The 16,033-nt window shown below is 35.1% G+C and overlaps 1 protein-coding gene across 2 annotated transcripts in view; it reads left to right on the plus strand.

Annotated features, from left to right (window-relative positions):
• ARHGAP18 (Rho GTPase activating protein 18) overlaps positions 1-16,033 on the plus strand; it is a 124,569-nt gene that overhangs the window by 78,672 nt on the left and 29,864 nt on the right. For both annotated transcript variants that reach the window (XM_081044484.1, XM_081044485.1), the window contains exons 6-8: positions 7,874-8,039; positions 10,659-10,750; positions 15,166-15,243. In XM_081044484.1, coding sequence (XP_080900610.1) covers positions 7,874-8,039; positions 10,659-10,750; positions 15,166-15,243 — 336 coding nt within the window. The remainder of the gene's footprint in view (positions 1-7,873; positions 8,040-10,658; positions 10,751-15,165; positions 15,244-16,033) is intronic.

Consider the following 16,033-nt stretch of genomic DNA (forward strand, 5'->3'; position numbering starts at 1 on the left):
AAATTTATTTGTTGATCAAATTTAGTTCTTAAGTTGTAGAGAACTTACTTCCTCTGACTAATTGTATTCCCATGTTCTTCTGTTTCCTTTAATTTGGTTGACTCTAGATTTACCATATTCAGGTTCATTTTTTTGTAAAGACTCATCACATGACTCTGTATTAAGTGATACAAAATATCTGGTTGTCTTCCTCTTTTGGTAAAATTAGCAGCTGTTGCTGATCAACGCTTAGATCTATTAGTTTATTAATGGTTACAAAATGATGTCGCCTTTCTTCTTTTTAAATTGATTGATTTGAATACCTCTTTTAAGCAAAACTCTCAAAATGGTTACTTTGTTTTATTTACCAATTTTCAATTTTTTTTTGTTCTGTAGCATCTTTCACTAGTGACCAATTAGTGTTGCTTTATTTTAATCTTCTTGTGAAAATAATACCTCAACTCATGGATTTAGACATATATGACGTGGCATTACACAGAATTTCCCATGTTTGTCTGGCGTATTTTATGCTGCAGACCTATAATTGTCTGTTTTAAGAAACGCTGGTTCTGTTAACTACAAATACACTTTTGACTATGATCAGGACACTAGGTGTATTTCTCTGCGTTGGTTGTTGCTTAAAGGCTTTTCAGAGGACAGAAGTACATCTATGGCTTCTTTCGTGCTGAGAATAGTGGTTCTTAGGATACATCAGATAATATATTAGAATATAACATAATTACTTGCTTGTTTTAGCATCCATTAATGCACAGCATTCTCAGAGAGCAATATTAACACTACTATCAACAATATGGGGGGCAGCTCAGTTGGTTGTTAAGCGCAGCGCTCTTAACAACAATGTTCCTGGTTCGATCCCCACATGGGCCACTGTGAGCTGCGCCCTCCACAACTAGATTGAAACAACTACTTGACTTGGAGCTGATGGGTCCTAGAAAAACACACATTAAAAAAACAAAACAAAACAAAACAATATGACTACCAGAAAACAGTTTAAGCTTGTTTTTCTTTTATTTAGTTGTTTGTGTCCTTGGGGTGTATCCGAAAAGGAAAGTAACAATAAAATTACTATGTTTTAGGTTACTTAGGATAGTTATTCTCCATGTGGTAAACTACCAATTGCATACCTGGTTGGGTTAATTTGTTTAAGTTTGATTTCAATTTTCAGGTATTCCTTTCCTTGAAATTAATTTTTGTCTTGTAAGCCTGTAAAATGGTTACATGGTTCAAAAGGCAAATTAAATCAAGGTATATTTAAAGTCTAACTTCTATCCTTGAGCCTTCTTCACCCTATTCTTGCCCTTCCCTTACAGGTTAATTCAGTTTTCTACACCTTGAGCTTTTTTTTTTTTTTTTTTTTTGACTTAGTGATATATTCTGAAGATCACTCCATAGTAGTACAGAGAAATATTTCTCGTTCCTTTTTATAGATAGATACATTGTACTCCACTGTGAGAATATCACAATATATTCAACCAGTCTCCTAATGGTGGACATCTGGAGTGTTTCCAGGCTTTATTGTATAATTTTATGAATCTGTCTTTAAGAATTTTTATGCCTAGTGGGCAAACTAAGGAATATGTATCATTTGGCCTAAAGAGATGACCCATACTCCTCGACTGTCCTTAAGGAAAGTGTCTTTAAAAAGGGACAGTCTTCATCTAAACAGATGGAAAGGATTTAAAGTGACAGTAGAGTCTAAACAAAATGAAGGCATTATGACTTTGTAATTGTTGATTCAAACAACGGAATAAGATAAATTAATCTCCATTTGTAGACTTAAAAATGAAACTTCCTACCTCATTTTATTCTCTGCTTAATAAACTAATTTGTGCTCACCAACCTTCTTGATTTTATTCATGTGGTGTCCAAGCTTAAAATGACCTTTCCATTTCCACCTCTCTGTTCCATGTTTACTAAGAACAACTTAGCCCATCCTATTACACATGAAAAAATCATAGGTAAGAAATGAATTGCCTAGCACACAATAGCTTAGTAGCTATCTTTATTGTTAAAAGTCTTTCCTGATTGTGAAGTTATTTAGATAAAATATGTAAAATCACCTCTTAAATTGTTAGCTGCCGTGATTTTGATAATTATTGCCAATTGATCCATGTATTTATTTATGCATGTAGGCATCTGTTCATCTCTACAACCATTCATTTGTCCATATGTCTTCTAGAAGACATGGACATGTTATAAGCTTTCCACAAGTCCTCAATATGGTTGATGAAGTGAATATTTATATTCACCACTCTGAGGCAGGTGTCTAAGCAGGTAGTAATTCTAATTCCCTTTCTACTCCATGGTCCTCTGCTTCTGTAAATAAGAAGTAGGCTTTATGTAATGCATTGTTGTCTGTTGACCTCATTTTATATTCACTTCCTTTTTCTTACATCATCGAACAATCTTTGTTAATTCTTTATGATCTCTCACAGTAGATTCAAATTTCTCCTCTTAACTTTTGAGTTCATGTTCTATAACCTTTAATGTACTTTAGTTTGAAATTTTAGTCAGCACAAATTGTGTTAATATATACCCACTATATCTCAGAAAGTATACTCTATAATTTTTTCATTTGTTTATCAAATTATCTCTGTGAGGTAGATACTGCGTTCCCTATTTTTCATACAAGGAAACAAGTTAGAGAGATTACATGGCATGCTAAGGCTTTGCTTCAGTGACTTAGCTTTTGAAGCCAGGGTTTTTTTTCTGGAAGACCATGTAGACTACACTAAATGTGCCCTGAAGAAACATGTGCATTTGATTTAAGTGTCTTTGTATTGGAGCTACTGACGTCTTTTTCGGAATAGTTTGGGATGTTATGCAAGTAAGATTCTGGTTTGCTAGGTCCATCATATAAAAAAGAAATTTTATGTCGCTCCTTCATCCTACCTTAGAGACTCAAAACATTAAGGCTTTCTTTAGGAATTTTTAAGATCATAGCTTTGAAGTGATCTTTGAGATAACTGTGGTAAAGTCTGTATTCTATATTTTAATTCTTAGATCCTTATTAGGTGTCTTTTGGATTCTTACTTAAATATGTTTAATTCAGATAAATTCATCTTTTATAACTTTGGTTTTCTGGCAACATGATTCCATGCATACTGAAAGCCAAAAAGTAGACATAGAGGCTGAGTTCGGAATTTGCTAGAGAATGGAACACCTCTGGAGTAAGTTAAATGACAGTAGAAGAAATGATGGTTTGGGATTGAGTGAGGAGACTGAAAATCTAAGGCAGACACAAACTTTGTACACAATTTAAAAATAGGTATTTTTAAGGTCATATTCCTGAATTGTCAAGAAAAGGTTAAATTATGGCTATTGCTCTCCATTGAAAAAATAAGGAAATACTTTAAAAATCTGCAAATTTAAGAGTCCTAAAATTTTATTTATTTAAAAAGTATTCATCCTCTGGGAATGAATTAATTACTGTACTGAATTAAATACTGTAATACAATCACATATTACACATGAAAAAAATCGTAGGTTAGAAATGAATTGCCTCGCACACAGTATAAAAAAAGTCACGTGTGGAAAGTGACCAAGTGAGAGCAGATTCTTTTGCTTTCCAAGTTGAAGTTCGCGTGACTTGATGAGTAAAAAAGTCAACTCCATCATAACTAATGAAATGCCCAAGGGGTCTCTCATATTGCAAGGCTACAAAAGATGGGTGTAGTCTGGGAGAGCTATCTGATTAATGAGATAACAAATGAGGTAACAAATGAGAACGAATGACATTATAGTTTTTGAAAATTTATTATTTTTTATTTTATTTTTAATGATTAGTTTCAGGTGTACAAAACAATATAATAGACATTTCACTCCTTACAAAGTGATAAACCTCTCCCCCAATCTATTGCCCCCCTGACATCGTATATATCTATTAAAATTCCATTGACTCTATTCCAAATTTTATTCACTCTTGTCTTTAAACACATTTTTCAAAGGTGAGGAGCCTTCCTTTTGCTGAAATTGCACCGCCTTGTCTTAGCCAACGAACTGAACCATCCAGTCTATTAACTAAACAAAATGACAGGAAACTTCATAAATATTTAAAACTGCTGCTATGAATTAAACATTGAGATAAAGAACTAAGTCCTTTCATTAAGCACAATGTTAATAAATAAATAAATAAATAAATAAATAAATAAAGCAAGCTCATGGCGTGTATTGCTAGGTAAATCAAATGTTTGAACTAATAATATTTCAGGTTTCTTTAAACATTTACCTCAGGTAATGCTTTAAATGATTATAGTACATGACCAAAACAACTGATTTAAATGAAACATTTAGGACTTTCTTTTAATAAATCATTGGTAAATAGGATTGGGTGTAGCCCTTTAGCACACACAGCAATTAACAGAACTCTAGGGCTAAGCATGAGGAAAATGTGAAGAGTTTTGTGTGATTTTTAAAGGGAAAACTCAGTACAAATCACAGGAAATGAGGGGAGTATCAAGCCAGTGACCCTGCACCCCACTGAATTTGATTCTGTGCTTCCTCCTTGTAGGGGTCCCTGGGTCTGAGAAGCCACACTGTGTCAGGCCCATGGTACCATAGGGTTAAAGAGGTGATTAAGACATGACTTCTCTCCTTGAGGGCCTCACAGTCTTAGTCAATACTGATCAACCTACTTCCTCCCTGCCTGCTGTGGTAGATGGGAAAGTGGAGCAGAACAGAATGATCACTGAATTTAGGATTTAGGAGCTCTGAATTGACATCCTTAGTACCTCACTGGCTGCTATTTAAATCTCTTTACTGGGCCTCAGTTTCCCCACCTAGATAATGCTGTAATAATTCTTACTGTATGGAGACTTTAACAGAACAGGGTAAGAAACAATTTATCAACTATAAGTACTATCCTTTTCTTTGTTACCTTGCAGTAATATTTAGGAAAAAAGGAAAATAAATATGAAATCTTGAAATGATTGGAAAAGTTCAGTGAAAAAAGTATAGCAATAATACGCAACACTTTGAGTGCTTACTGTGTGCCATTACCAAAAGTTGCAGATTTTAAGAATTGCTCTAGGACAGTGACTGTTAGTCATTTTGGTCTCATAACCCCTTTAGGCTCTTAAAAATTACGAGGATCTCAAAAAAGAATTTTTTTTAAATCAGTTAGGAAGGATGTTGGTGTTGAGAATCATGACAATGGCTTCCAGCATTTTGAAGAAACCTTGGATGCATGGTCTTTTGGCCCGACATCTCTAATTTCATATTTTTAGTGTGTTAGTTGTCTCCTTGGGGTTTGCAGCACTCTATAAATTTGCTGTGACTGAACCAAGAAAGAAGGCATACGCAGATTTCTACAGAAATTATGATTCCATGAAAGATTTTGGGGAGATAAAGAAGGTTGGTCCAAAGTGATTTTGGAATGTAAAGAATTTCTTTGGATTGGGTTCCATGGCTGTTTGTCACAGATTTGTGTTCTTGAACTATGAAACATGAATATCTAGACAAAGGAATAGTTCTCTTGATAAACGAACAGTTTAAAAAAACTATATATGTGTAAGTGTGTTGGGGGGAGGAACTTGTTTACATTAGTTATACCTATGGATATTTACCATATTAGAAATTAAAATTGAGAAGTTTAAAAATATTTATTATTCCATTTAAAGCACAATACTACAGTTGGCATAACATTTTTATGAAAAATAGCCATATTTTTTAAAACAAAAATTAAGAAATGTGGCATAGTTTCATATTTTAGCAATTTGTTTCTTTCTTTTTAAAGATTTTATTGGGGAAGGGGAACAGGACTTTATGGGGGAACAGTGTGTACTTCCGGGACTTTTTCCAAGTCAAGTTGTTGTCCTTTCAGTCTTAGTTGTGGAGGGCACAGCTTAGCTCCAGGTCCAGTTGTCATTGCTAATTGCAGGGGGCGCAGCCCACCATCCCTTGCGGGAGTCCAGGAATCAAACCGCAATCTTTTGGTTGAGAATCTGCACTCCAACCAGCTGAGCCATTAGGGAGCTCAGTGGTGGCTCAGCTCAAGGTGCCATTCAATCTTAGCAACTTGATTGTCTTATCTAATTTTTGATTGTCTTATCTACTTCTGCATTCAGTCTGTTTCAGTAGCACATGTATTGTACCTCTGGAAAACTCCACTGTACAATCATGGGAAAATGAGAGTGAAAGAGGCAAATAATGTCTTAGTATCAATTATCAAAATGGTTCTGAAATCTTGATTGGACTCCTTGAAAGGGTGTTGGGTTCCCCAATGGTTCCTTGGATTACACTTTGAGAACAGCTACTTTAGGACGTGTCTTTTGCAATAGTTTTAGACAATGAAGTGTTAATGATATGGTGCAAAAATGAGCAAAGCAAAGGGAATAAAAGGGGATCAGTTGAACATCCTTGGGCATTTAATTAAATTAGGAAGTCACGGGTGAACACAAAAGATATAACCTTGATATGATTTTTAACAAACTGTTAGAGAGTGATTATTTTAGTAACCAGTAAATACAGTGGGACTGTAATTTGTATTAAATATGTGAGAAAAACTCATGTTTCTACCTTGTAGTTGGTTTTCTTATATATATTTAATATTAAAAGAGACAGAATAGATAGTAGGTAACATTTCAGGAAGGCAAAAAATAAGAAAAATACCTCTTATTTGCCTGTCATAGTAGTGTCTCTAAGTCGGAGTAGTATCTCTACGTATCAGTTTACTTTTTCAGTGGTGAAAGTAATATTAATAGCAACCACATATTAATCAAAGTGCTTGGGAAGTGCGAGGCAATTAAACCTCACAACAGCCTTCTGAATTAGGTGGTCTTCTCCCCCTCCCATCCCTCCTCCCTCTCTCTTTCCCCTTTCTCCCTTCTTCCTTCTTTTCCCTCCTTCTCCCCTCTCCCTCTCCAGTTCCCTCCTATATCTCCCATCCTTTCCACTCCCCCATCTCCTCCTCCATCTCTTCCCCCATTTTACCAAAAGAATGGTTAAGCATTGCCAGAAGTCACACACAGCTTAGTCAGTAGCCAGATGACTGGTAGGCATTCTGGCTCTACAGGCCATGCTCTTAGTCTCCCCTGTGCTCTTCCCACCCTCCATGCTACCCTGTTTCCCTGAAAGTAAGACCTAGCCGGACAATCAGCTCTAATGCGTCTTTTGGAGCAAAAATTAATATAAGACCCAGTATTATATTACATTTTGTTATGTGTCGTTATGTGATGTTGTATAATATTATATTATTATATTATATTGTTAACCCAGTCTTATAGTAAAATAAGACCAGGTTTTGTATTAATTTTTTTCTCCAAAAGACGCATTAGAGCTGATAGTCCGGCTAGGTCTTATTTCTGGGAAACACGGTATACAGCCCTTCTGTTCCTACCTTATTGGGTTTTTATGACCATATTATTGCATTAATATCATTTTATTTTATATATATAGTCATATATAGTCATATATATGGCAACGAATAATAATGTAGGTAAAGGGTACCAAGCACAGTAAAAGCATTTACTGATGGCTACTCTTCCTTTCTCTTTGTCTTCTACTTCCCCTGCTTCCTTTTCCTCCTCATGGTTTGTGCTGGACGTCTAATTTTTCCTGGTTTTTGAAGGTCAGCTAACTAGTGTTGTTTTTCTCCTTTGGGTTTACTGTCCCTTTTGTCCTCCTAGCTACTCCCAGTTCATGGTCTGGTTCCATTGTTTGTTAGACATCGGACACTGAGCCTTGAACTTCACATGGGTTTGGGATCATCACAGGGACAGTATTGCCCCTTATTTTGACTGGAGAAATTGTGCCATAGCTTTCATTGTCACTATTTGCCGAATAACTTCTTTGTATACTTATAATTTTAAATTTTTTCTTAAAAAAAATTGTTAAATACTATACAGCTTTAGTATGTTAATGGTATTTATTTTAGAATTTCAGACTGCCAAAAGAGAAAACAGGCACCACCAAGATTGGTGACTTAGCGCCAGAAGATATGAAGAAAGTTTGCACTTTCGCCCTAATTGAACTGACTGCCTTCTGTGATATATTGGGTGTTGAACTAAAAAAACAAAAAGCTGTGAAAATCAAAACAAAAGGTAATTTTGAAATGAAAAATGGTTGGATTTACTTCTAAAGCAGCAAGGATGAGCTTAGCTTCTTAGGACTATTTTTTGGGGGCGTGGTGGAGTGGGGGGACATCTACAAAGTAGACCCACACTTGAATACATCTAAAGTTTAGATTCTAAAACGTTGCCTTCAGAAATTTTGTAACTTGATAAAAATGCACTGTCTCTTAGACTAGAGAAAACAAAAAGCATAATCAAAGGTTTCATTATCATAGAAGGAAATTAGAAGGAAATTCTGAATCAAACAATTTTAACTCACATGCTCTCTCCTTTGAAAACTATGTATTAAAAAAAATACATCTGGCACATATACTGATTTATTTCCAAAATGAGATTTTGAATAGCTTAAAGGTTCTTGATCTTGATTGATTACTTTTGCTTATTTATTTGATGGAAATATGTAAAGTAGTTAGTAGTCTGTCCCTTTGTTCATTAACATTCTACTTCTGATTATTTTGCAAAAACATTCTTCACTCTACTAAGAAAATAATGTCATTGTGGCACATAATACCACTAAATTGCATTCATCATGGGTATGTGTAGTTTTTCTTTTGTAAGCAGCTTGCTTTACCTATTGTATAAAAATACTTTATTTTTAATAATATGGTAAAGAACAGACACCTCCTTGGTTTTTGTTTTTCCAAGACTGGACTGGTCTGGAAATCCAGATCACTCTCTGTTGACCAAGCTTTACTGTTTAGGAATTTCTGACCTCTGGTTTAATGGTAAAGGTACCCTCTAAAGAAAAACCGAGAAAGAGGATTATTGAGTTGCTATGGCAACATTAGCAAAGACAAGTATTCACCTGATTTAAGTTTTAGAGGCAATTTCTCTGTAGAACTGAAGTGTACCTTACCTTCAAGCTCTCTTCCATGCTGGGCCCCAGAAGACCTCATTCTGTGCTCAGTTCCTTTGAATATTTTATTTTAAAGCTTGGGATAGTGAATTTCTGAGTTAAATTGTTCTTCTGGTTTTCCACAAGTCCATTATAGATAATTAAGACTTCAGATGCTTTTTAGAAGCCCTCTCCAAATATAAAATAGAAATATAATTTAAATAGCTGTGACTCAGTGCTCAAGATTTTAAAAATGGCTTTGAGAGGTTTTTTTAATGTTATGTTTTAGCATTGCATCCTAACAATACTAAGCCAATATTAAGAGAAATATTGAGTCGTTAAAGAATATCACTATTGCTAGATTTTCTTTCCATCTTTTAAAATGTTTTTGTATCTTATCTAAGCTATCTCTCTTGTAAATTAGACTTGACATTCTTGAAGATTACATCTTTTCTTAATTTTTAAACTGTAAGTTATTTACTGAATTACTGGCATTTTCTTGAATGATGTCTCTACTGAGAATCACGGTTTCCAATGACTAGTTTCATACCGCAAAATAATACTCCCTCCATGTTCACAAATGATTTATATCTCCCCTAATGATGTGTGTTACACTTCTGTGCCCTCAGTGATAGGTGTGGGGTGGGAGAAACTGGGTAGAAGCCACACTCCTACCGGACTCCAAGCACATGATTTCAATTTAGAAAAATTATAAATTATTACCCGCCATTTCTTCTAGAGTTATTCCCAAATATATAAAACTATAAATGTACATTTAAAAATACTAAGTAGGGGGCCGGCCCTGGGGCTCAGGTGGTTGGAGCTCCATGCTCCTAACTCTGAAGGCTGCTGGTTCAATTCCCACATGGGCCAGTGGGCTCTCAACCACAAGGTTGCTGGTTCAACTCCTCAAGTCCCACAAGAGATGGTGGGCTCTGCCTCCTGCAACTAAGATTGAACACGTTACCTTGAGCTGAGCTGCTGAGCTCCCAGATGGCTCAGTTGGCTGGAGCTCAGGCTCTCAACCACAAGGTTGCCAGTTTGATTCCTCGAGTCCTGCAAAGGATGGTGGGCTGCGCCCCCTGTAACTAGCAATGGCAGGCAACTGGACCTGGAGCTGAGCTGCGCCCTCCACAACTAAGACTGAAAAGACAACAACTTGACTTGGAAAAAAATTCCTGGAAGTACACACTGTTCCCCAATAAAGTCCTGTTCCTCTTCCCCAATAAAATCTTAAAAAAAAAAAAAATACTAAGTATCTGCTCTATTTTCTAAAGAATAATCTTCGTAGAACAAGATCATAATTTTAGCTGATTTCTCAAAAAGCAAGTATTTATATTTTGCTGTATTGTAGAATGTTAAATGTCAGTTAAGTATGGAAGAGATGAGTGATACTTGCTTTGAGCCAAAACTTTTAATTTGACTACATCTAGTAATTTTTTTGCATATTTTATATACATTCTCACAGCACTCTTATTTCTCTTATGTAGAAGTTTATACTTTCCTAGTTATTCCAGTGAGATTATTTGCAATCATTTGTTTAGTTGTCCCTCCTTGCTAGATTGCACTATATGGAAGGGCCCAGATTTTCCTATTGGAATGTGTATGTCTAATGCTTAGGTAGTGTCATTCACTTACCAGATGCTCAATAAATCGTTGTCTGATTGTATAACAATATTAGAAATCTTATGCCTTAACATTTTGCACTAATATGTTATAGAAGTGAAGAAATTTTATTTTACTTTTTGTTGCAGATTCTGGCCTTTTTTGTGTTCCATTGACAGTATTATTAGAACAAGATCAGAGGAAAGTACCAGGAACTCGAATACCCTTGATATTTCAAAAAGTAAGTATGCCTAAATGGGTCAGCATGGAAAGAACATACCTGAGCTAATAGTGTTTTGGGTTTTTTCATTTGTTTTGTTTTGTTTTGTTTTTTGTATCCATAGTATTATAATATGGTTTTCCAAATGATATGCTGCTTTATTTTGTACTCTGATTTTCTATTCAGGCAACAAATTTGTTTCAAGGGCTCATAATTTTTATTTCATGGTGACACTTTTGGTATTATTACTGTTACTGTGATTACCTGGCATTTTCCTGTCTTATATTAGCTGGCTTTGTATAATTGAAATTTCAATTCTGTAATACAGAGAAGTGGAAGCTGCTTATAAATTTCTAGGAAATTGAATCCTCATGAATATTTCATGCCTGTGTGTATTTCCCAAGCTTTCCTATTTACAATGAGGATGTCCAATTTAATTTACCAGTGTCTACTTCCAAACTAGGCCAAGAAACCATAAAGTAGAATTAGAAAATGATTGCTAAACTGTCAAGTCACTTGTATAGTCAGCACTCAGTTATTCATAAGAGGATTATCTATGGCAATGTAAGAATTTCAGTCTAACCTCTGAGCCATCATTGTTCAGAAACACAGATTACATATGATACGAGCCAAGGAACGCACAGTGAGGGAAGCAGGTCAAGTCAGTTATGGACTACCAAAACTATAGATTCTTTGCAACAGCCCAGGCATAGCAGTTTCTGGAAGTTCTGGTGATAGCAAGAGTGGCAATTGATTGACTCAAAAAAACTCATCGATACTAAAGCTCGATTTCCTTGGCCCTTAGTCTTCTGCTGTTCCAAGTCGTTTACCTGTCTTGCCTATTAACCTCTGATTCCTTTATTCTTCATGTTCTCTGTTACATCCAAACCTGTAACTCTGTTTCTGCTAATGGTCATTGTTCTACACAGTTTACTTATCAGCCTCTGCCAGCCACTGCCTGTAGAACCCGTATCTGTTTAAATAGTTTTCAACAGTGCCTGTGATTAAAAGAGAGGTTCTAAGAAATACAGGCCATTTATTCAAATTCTTTTAATGTCTATAAAAGGTGCCAGTTACTGTATACTTATGGTTGTACAAAGCAGGGATCTTAGCACCATTCCTTCTAAGTGTGTTAGTGTTCTCCAGAGAAACAGAAACAATAGGGTATCTATATCTATATCTATCTGTATCTATGTTTATCTGCCTATATCTATCCAGCTAGCTAGCTAGCTATCTATCTATCTATCTATCTATCTATCTATCTATCTATCTATCTATCTATCTATCTATCTACCTCTCTATCTATCTATCGAGAGATTTATTTTAAAGAATTGGCTTGTGCGAGTGTGAGGGCTGTTAAGTCTGAAATACATCAGGCAGGCCAGCAGGCTGGAAACTTGGGCAAGAGTTGATGTTGCAGTCTTGAGTCCAAAATCTGACTATTGGAAACTCAGGTAGGATTTCTATGTTGTGGTCTTGAGGCAGAAATGCTTTTTCTTTGGGGAACCTCCGTCTTTGCTCTTATGGCCTTCAGGTGACTGGATGAGGCCCACCGACATTATGGAGAATAGGTTGTTTTACTCAAAGTCTACTGACTTAAGTGTTAATCATATCTCAAAAATACCTTCATAGCAGAATCTAGACTAGTGCTTGACCCATCAACTGGGCACCATAGCCGATCAAGTGGGCACATCAAATTCAGCATCACACCAGTGAAGCGTAAGCTGCAGTCTCCACAAAGGTTCAATGATACCTCCTGACCAGATTCAGGATTGCATTCAATCCCTTGTCATGTTCTCTTGAAATTGTTTTCTGATGTATTTAATTATTTATTTTACATTTGTGATCTTTTCTAGAGACTGGCTGCCCACCAATTTGAAGTCATTGGATAACAGCCCAAAAGTTTTTGTTGTTGTTCATATAAAAAATAAAAAGGGTGTGTAAAGAGCTCACCCATCTGTTTGCATCCCTTCTGAACTATAAGCAAAAAAAGTGATTTATCATGAAAAATTTTTTTGACTTATCACCAGAAAGCTCAATTAGGTATTCCCTCAATTTTGTAGAAAGGAAAGAATTGGAAACCACCGATTTGTAAAAAAATTCACTAGTAGTCTTTAGAGGATTATATTTTCTCAGTTATTGAGAAATATACCCCAAAAGGGCTTAAAGCTTTCTTAATATCTGTGAATTGTACCTTTTTTTTCCCTCAGAGGCACATTGTTTAAATCATATTTTCAGAAAGGTTTGGGGAAATAGAAATAATCTTAATTTTTAATCTATGGAAAATTCTGCCTAATTAGCAAATTCTGTTCTCACTGTCCAACTAATCAGCCAGATCAAACATAACTTTGTGTCAAAAAGTTTGACTTCATTTTCAGTTTGTTTTTTAATTCATATTAGTATGTGATATGTATTTTGGGAAATGTGAAACTTACTCATAAATTAGAGACTGTGTTTTGAAAGATAAATTACTAAAAGCAGCATGATTAAAATATGTGATCAGCATAGTTATTTTTCATTTCTATTTTAAGTCTTGAAAATGAAAAGGAAGCTGTAAAGTATTTTTTGTTTTAATGCAGTATACTGTAGCTAAAAATGTTATTTTCAAAGTGAGAAATATGAGAAAACATGACATTGCTTCACACACAATATATATACACACACCTTTATTGAATGTTAGTTTTCAGCTTTAGAGAATAATAAAAGGACTCATATAGAAATTTGGAAATTACGTTCATTTAGTTATTTAGAAATCATGGTGATTTTTTCCTTTGTATTTAATGAAAGCGAAGGCTTATGCTGCTAAAAACTAATTTGCTCCGGCAACTAGCATATAATTTTATCTTTTGTTAATAGAACATTTTAAACATTTCATAAGATTAAATAAAGCGAAAATTGCTTGTACATTAAATAACGTTTGCATGGTATTATTTGATAAGTTTGGTTTTAAATAGTTTATTGAATAATGCTTATCTAATATAAAATAATTCATGTAAATTATTTTGCTGTGGGTTTTTATCCAGAGTGATTTGAAAAATACGGTTTTGGAAAATATTCCAGTTGCATTTCAAAAAATCACATACTGCTCTGACTGGTTAAAGACGCTTCTCTTTTCAGCTAATAGTAAATCCTCGGGAGAATTTTGAGACTACTCTTTTCTTTATTCTTACCTGACTCCCTCAAGATCAGTTCATTCTTTGGCCATAATCCAGAGATAGAAGAGGTGAGGTCATTGAAGAAAAATTGCCATCTCATTCATTGTCTACATACTCCAGTATATCTTACTGCAAATCATCTAGACAAAGGTCAAAAGACTTCATTTATGATGCCATGCTTTGCTTCTATGACACTTTTATAACCAGGGGAAAAACAGTAAGCTTTATGTCGTTTATGGAGCCTTGGTTAATCATTAAAGGTTTCCCAGAAAAGAAAAAAAAAAGACATTTTACATTCTTCTGGCACTCTGGAAGATTGTATGCCTTAGCGTATGCAGAGAGTATTATTGTCAGATTGGGGATGAGTGAAGTGTAGGTCTGTCTTTATAAAGTAGGGGAAGCCTCTTGTAAAAGGGAGTGAGTGGTCAGAAGGAAAACCTATATGATGCTAGTGTCTTATATTTAAACTGAAGACAAGGAAATTGATTTCCTTAAAATAGCAGAATATGCTCCATAAAGCCTTCATGTACTGCCCAGGGAATGCACATTCCAATTGGAAGATTACTCTGCCAAGAAACTAACCACACTTTTATCATCTTCCTAGCTTCCAACAGTATGTCATTGCACTTTCTCCATTTGCCTTATTCTTGTGGGTTTCTGCCTTATTTAAAAAAAACAAAAACAAAAACAAAAACCCCACAAAGCTTTGTTATTTTAATGGAGCTCTGGAGGGAGAGAGATCTGCATGCGTTAATTGGGCATCCAGTATGATTTAGAAGCCCTGTAGAAGAACTGATTTTTATTTACGTTTACCACCAAAAGCTTAAAGGCTTGAAAATGAATATTTTCAAGCAGTGTTTTTTCTTCACATCATAAATGATTCTTTCTCTGAACAAACTGATAAAGAGATGTAAGAATTTCATAAGATTTATTTGATTGCAGAATGTATGTTTTGGGAAAAGCAGAAGAATTATTATAGTTGCTTTTAAACAATGAACATTTGCAGTTTCTGTGTATTTGTAGTACTACAACTTGTGTGCCATTATCCACTCCTGTTACAAAGGAGAAGAAGACCCAACTTTTTCTAAATGATAACTAAAGTTTTAGGACTTAACTGGTTTAAAGGCTAGTGGTAGTGCAACTACATTAAAAACGTCATGAAATCCAGTATACGTGTCATTGTAGTCAGGTTTTATTTACTTACATGTGAAACAGATGTTAAATTTGGAATTGTACCTGTTACGAATACCAAAATCAGAATGTTTTTCTGTACATACACAGTTGATTTCCCGAATTGAAGAGGGAGGTTTGGAAACTGAAGGCCTCTTAAGAATACCTGGAGCTGCCTTTAGAATCAAGGTAATCTCTTGGTTTTACTAATGTAAAATTTTATTTCTTAATTGTACATTTACATTTTAAAAGCTAACTTGCCCTCTGGCACCTTCTTCCCATTGTTAGGAAAGGAGATAAAATATAACAATAAAACTCTTAACATTTAATTTATGTTTCATTTTTTCTAAAGTCTCTTCTGATTTGTGTAAGTTTTTATTTTTTTTTTCAAAATCACCATATTACCTGTAATAATTCTATGATAAAGAGACAAATAATCTCTCTACTGTGCAAACACCAAAAGGAACGAAAGTAAACAGGCAAAAGACAAGAGTAGTCTCATCCTTCTGATGAGAAGAGAACATAATGAGTGAAAATCTTAATAGGGGTCTGGTGATAGATTTAGTCAGCTGAGTAATAACAAGTCAGTTAAAGAAGGCGGTGATAAACTCCATCGAGGGAGTAGAGTAGGAGACCTGACATCAGTAGTCTTAGTGAGCTGGCGAAGTGAGACTGTCTCAATTATTTTCCTGAATTTCACAGTTCCCTGTCTCACTAGATCCAGGGTAGCCTGAGTCTGGTTTGTGAAAGAGATCATTCCCAGACATTCCAGTTGGAGCCTTCTTTCTCCCTACCCCCGCTTTCTTTTCACTCAAGATGGCATTTTCTTCCCGCTCTCCTAAGATGCTGTGTATCCTCCTCCTTTCTCTCTGTCGCTCAAGTCCTGCCCTGGGGAATAAAACATCCCATGAATGCGTGGTAAAGATGGCAGCTACCCTATAGATGATGCATAATACATGTGCCTCTCAGGCGATTTGCA

This window comes from Rhinolophus hipposideros, assembly GCF_964194185.1.
Source record: "Rhinolophus hipposideros genome assembly, chromosome: 3".
NCBI classification, from domain to species: Eukaryota; Metazoa; Chordata; class Mammalia; order Chiroptera; family Rhinolophidae; genus Rhinolophus; species Rhinolophus hipposideros.